A 4,662-nucleotide genomic window follows, 5' to 3' on the forward strand; every position below is an offset into this window, starting at 1 on the left:
CGCCCCCGGCCCCTCGCCCCCCCCCCCCCCCCCGCAGCACCCGGGCGCGCCCCCTCCCGCTCGCCCCGCGCCCCGCGCCCCGCCCGCCCCGCCGCAGACAAAGCGGCCCGTTCCTATTGGCCCGTTCGCCCCACGCTCGGGCGGCCGTCCGCGCGTCGCGGCCAATGGGCTCATTGAGATGCAAATGAGCGGGTATAAGGCGGGCGGCGCGGCGCGGGGCGGGGGCCGGAGCGGAGCGCGGCGGGCAGGCGGGGTCCGGCCGCCATGGCGCCCGCGGGCAGGGGCCGCCCGCCGCGGGGGGACGGCGGCGGCGACGACGGCGCGGGGGGGGCCCGGCCCGACAGGAGGGTGAGCGGAGGGGCCGCGGAGGGCGGAGGGGGGGAAGGAGGGAGGCGGGCGGCTGACGGCGCCGTGTTCCCGCAGACGAGGAAGCCGCTGGTGGAGAAGAAGCGCCGGGCGCGGATCAACGAGAGCCTGCGGGAGCTGCGGCTGCTGCTGGCCGACGCCGAGGTGAGGCGGCGGGGCCGGGGCCGGGGGGCCGGGGGGCGGCGGGGGTCGGGGCCGCGCTGACGGCCTCGGCGCCCCCGGGGCAGTTGCAGGCGAAGCTGGAGAACGCGGAGGTGCTGGAGCTGACGGTGCGGCGGGTGCAGGCCGTGCTGGAGCGCCGCTCCCTCGGTGAGTGCCGGGACCGGGGGGGGCGGCGGCGGGGCCGGGCGCTGCCGTCGCCTCACGCCGGCCCCTCTCTGTCTCCCCCGGGCCGCAGAGGGCGGGCGGCTGCACCGCGAGGCCAGCGAGCGCTTCGCCGCCGGCTACATCCAGTGCATGCACGAGGTGCACACCTTCGTCTCCAGCTGCCCCGGCATCGACGCCACCACGGCGGCCGAGCTGCTCAACCACCTGCTGGAGTCCATGCCCCTCAACGAGGGCGGCTTCCAGGACTTGATCGCGGACGTTTTGGCCGAGCCCTCTCTCGGCCCCTGGCCCGGCGGCGAGGCGAGGGGTCCAGCGGCCGAGGCCTCCCCGGGCCTGGTGCTCCCTGCCTCGGCGCCCTCGCCGTCCCCCAGCGAAGAGACCTGCTCCGACTCAGATGAGGCAGAGGCTGAGCTAGGCCAGACCTCTGCTGATGGACTGGATGCCTCCCGGACGCGCAGCGTGCCATCGCCCAGCTTACCCAAATCCATGTGGAGACCCTGGTAACGGAGCAGCGCGCCCAGGAGTCGACACGGACCTACCTAGCGAGGAGAGCGGCCGGGCGCTGCATGCCCCCGTGGGTGTGGGACCTGCGTGTCTGGCACTGCTGCGTCCTGGGACTGCATAAATGGCACTCTGATGCTGTCACCCCCCTGACAGGCTAATAGCAAAACACGTTAACATTTCATCTGTGTGTATGTTGCGTGTGTGTGTGGTGTTTTGTAACTCGGGGGTTGTTTTTTTTATGAGAGTGTGGGGATGGGCTGGGGGAGCAGGGGGGCTGGTTTTTTAGTAGCAAAGCTCTTTGGTGGATGCACACCAGTTATCTGATAACCCTGTCTCATGCTTTTGGCCCTTATAAGTGGCCCAAATCTCACTACCTTTTTCTCTTAAGAAAAAGCCCTTGTGCATTTTAAATCTTGATGGGTAAATCCATGAGAAGTTCAGTCTGCATGCACAGTTTTAAGTGTTCTAGTGATAGCAAAGATCCCTGAAAGGGGTTGGTGTGGTTAGCATCTATATGTGGTAGCGGTCTGAAGTCTCACCTTCAGTGAAGGAAGAGAGAACTAGAAACCTGTTGGAGTTAGGCGAACATCTAAAATATTGGTGGCAGGGTGCCTTTTAGAAATGAGTGTCTTTATGCACACTTTGCTTTTAGCACATCTGAGTTTATTGTGACTTTATGTATATTAGGGTGTCAAATGTTTTTTATTTTAATCTTTAATAAAAAACTAAATTCACAACTGATTTGATGTATTTTGCAGTGTGATACACTTTAACCAGTTCAGAAACTTGAACACAGTGCCCTATTGTTAACTACTAACAACAGTATGACTCTATTTTGGAACAATGCTGGTAATTAAGCACTTAATTCATGTACTAAGCATTGTTAGGCTCAAGTCTTGGAATTCAAATGTTTCTTTTAAGAGTAGCAGACACTTAAGTTACTGCAGTGAGCAGTAGGGTTATCTCGTGCCCCAGGCTCCCAGGGCATGTGGACACCAGGCTTGCTTCTCCTCTCCCTGGAGGAGGGGGTGGTCAAACAGCTGCAGTCCACCTTCAGTGGCACTGGACAAAGCTTCTCCTGATCTACCTCCTGGTGGAGTTTTGTCTTGTGGTTTTGTTCTTGAATGCAAAGGTGATTAGAGCATGCAGTGGGCTTGAAGTATTTCTGAAGAGAGAAAATATTTTAAGGGGGCTAAACTTCATCCCTCCATCCCTCCTGTACATGAGATTTGTCATACCTAGTGTTCCTACTTCTGAGAGATACCAAGTTATTTATACTGTGGAATTACCTTTCAGAGAGTTGCCATTGTAAAGAAAGAAACAAAAACAATTGTGAAGTTATTTAATACATGGAAGTTCCCAAACACAGAACAAGCAAGAAAGGAAGCAACCTAACTACCAGGGGACTAGACCTGTAACTTTCTTTTGTTAATAACCCTATGGAATAATAAAAATGGAAACTAAGATACCAGTAGGCCTCCTTTGTAATTTATTTAAAGTTACCTGAGGTGGGGGTTCTTATTCAAAGATTGCCATCAGATTGGTTTACAACAAAAGCCACCCTGCTTTTCCCCAATTTCCCTTTGAACTGAGGGCAAAAACCAGCTTAACAGGAGGAGGTAGTGAGAGCTGCCGTAATGACCTTTCTGCTTTAGGGAGGAAGGGGAGGTCAGTATTTTGAAGTGTAAATGAGGGAGGAACCTGGGACACTTGCACTAAAAGTAACACCCTACACTCAAGCTGACCTCTTGGACTCACCCTGCACCTCTCTAGCTCCAGTGCAATGTCACTTTTTTTTTTAAGCAAAGCTGCTGCCCCAGGGTGTTAGTGTTTGATACTTCATTCTTTGCTTCTGCTCAACTAGCCCAGGTAATGATACCCCCCCCAGTAACATGGTACACATGCTACGTGACCCTGCTATGCCATGACAGTCCCTTTTAGTATTTAGCAAACAGCCCTTCGGTCAGGTGCTCTCCTAGGGGAGGCAGAGCCACAGCCCCTTCCTGTAACACACAGGCAGCAGCAGCTGCTGAGGGCCAGGCAGCCTGCAGAGCTGGGCAGCTCCTGGTGGAGCACAGGACCAGAGGTGGTGCACAGCCACACACAGCCCAGCCCGTGGTTCTTTCAGAACAGCGAGCACAGGGCTGCAGCCCCTCACGTGAGCTCACTTAAGGTTGAAGTCCTAAGGTTTGACATCCAGGGCTGCTCCTGGGCTGGCTGCAGCTGCTGCAGGAACACTAGAGACAGCAAGGCTCAGCTTCATCTCCATGAGATGAAAGGCGGCCGGGTTAGGGCTCTTCTGCAACGCTGCTGTGAGAGCAAGTGCAAATCCTGACACTTTGGTGACAGAAACACAGCTGAGAGTCAACATAGAAGTGCCAGCTTTGGTTCAGCAGTGGATTTTGGGGGCTGGCAGCAGTTACCACTGTTAAGCAGCTTTGCAGACCTGTGAGGACCCTTCATAGCTGAAGCCAGCCTTACACATTTACCTGTTCCCTTTCTGCTTCCTTTAAAAATCTGAAGCGCTGTTGCCCTTCCCAGAGGGAAGCAACAGGTGAGGCCCACAAAGTGCTCCCTGCACACTTACTTACACCACGACAGGACTGGAAAACCAGGCACATCCTGCTACCTACGCTGCTGCAGAAGGAAACCCACAGGAGCTCCAAGCTCGCTGCAGCCTCCTGGCCAGCCGCTTTCCAAAGGCCACGATGGTGAGGAAGAGCCAGGGCAGAAGGGTAGCAGGACTTTCTCAAGCCTGTGGTGGTTGAAAAGAAAAAGCTAGGTCAAAGTGCTACTATTACAGTTTTTTTTAAAAAGCATCAAAAGCATTTCTAGAATGTGTTAGCAATAAGGCTTTTTTGTTTTTAAATCCACAAATTAGGTTCACAGAATGTTTACATCCTCTGATTAGGTGTTGCTGGATTTCTCCATTTGCATTTCTGTACCTTACTGCAAAGGTGTCAAATCTGACACTTCCCTGACAAAGGCAGGAAGAGGTGAGCTTTTTAGGGGCGGGACTGGGGAAGAGGGAGGGAAAGGAAGGTTTCCAGCAGCTCTGATGAAAAAACAGTGAACCCTTTCAAAGTCCTTCTTTACAGAAAGGACTGCCTTTACTCTTTTCCATTCCAAAGCAATATGAACGGACGGTCTGATCTGACAGTGCACTGCATTGTAAAAGGAGAGAGGAACAGCACACAAACAGAGGGACTTTCGTTTGATATGCAGTTGAAGAATAATTGAAAGGAGGACTCATCTTCCCCTCTCTTCGCATGTCAGTCACCCACACCTGCTGCAGGGGAGCAGCACTCCTTGCTAGACCAGGTCAGCTGGGAGGACTTCTGTTCAAAACTTCTCCTAAGCTGCTGGCAACACAGCACAGATCTTTGTCAGAGCCTCCAGCCAGGGGCAAGATCAGGCTTTCAGATTCTCCAAATCAAGTGACATCTTTTGTCACCCACTAGCAAA

The 4,662-nt window shown here is 54.7% G+C and overlaps 1 protein-coding gene across 1 annotated transcript; it reads left to right on the top strand.

The window, feature by feature from the left end:
• The first annotated feature begins 189 nt into the window (after positions 1–189).
• Positions 190–1,938, top strand: LOC308200096 (transcription cofactor HES-6-like). The gene is given in 4 exon segments (XM_080605236.1): positions 190–348; positions 424–510; positions 594–748; positions 750–1,938. Coding segments are annotated over 4 exon segments (774 nt in total). The 5' UTR covers positions 190–264; the 3' UTR covers positions 1,198–1,938.
• The last annotated feature ends 2,724 nt before the right edge of the window (positions 1,939–4,662 follow it).

This window comes from Anser brachyrhynchus (assembly GCF_964034855.1).
Source record: "Anser brachyrhynchus genome assembly, chromosome: 9".
Taxonomy (NCBI): domain Eukaryota; kingdom Metazoa; phylum Chordata; class Aves; order Anseriformes; family Anatidae; genus Anser; species Anser brachyrhynchus.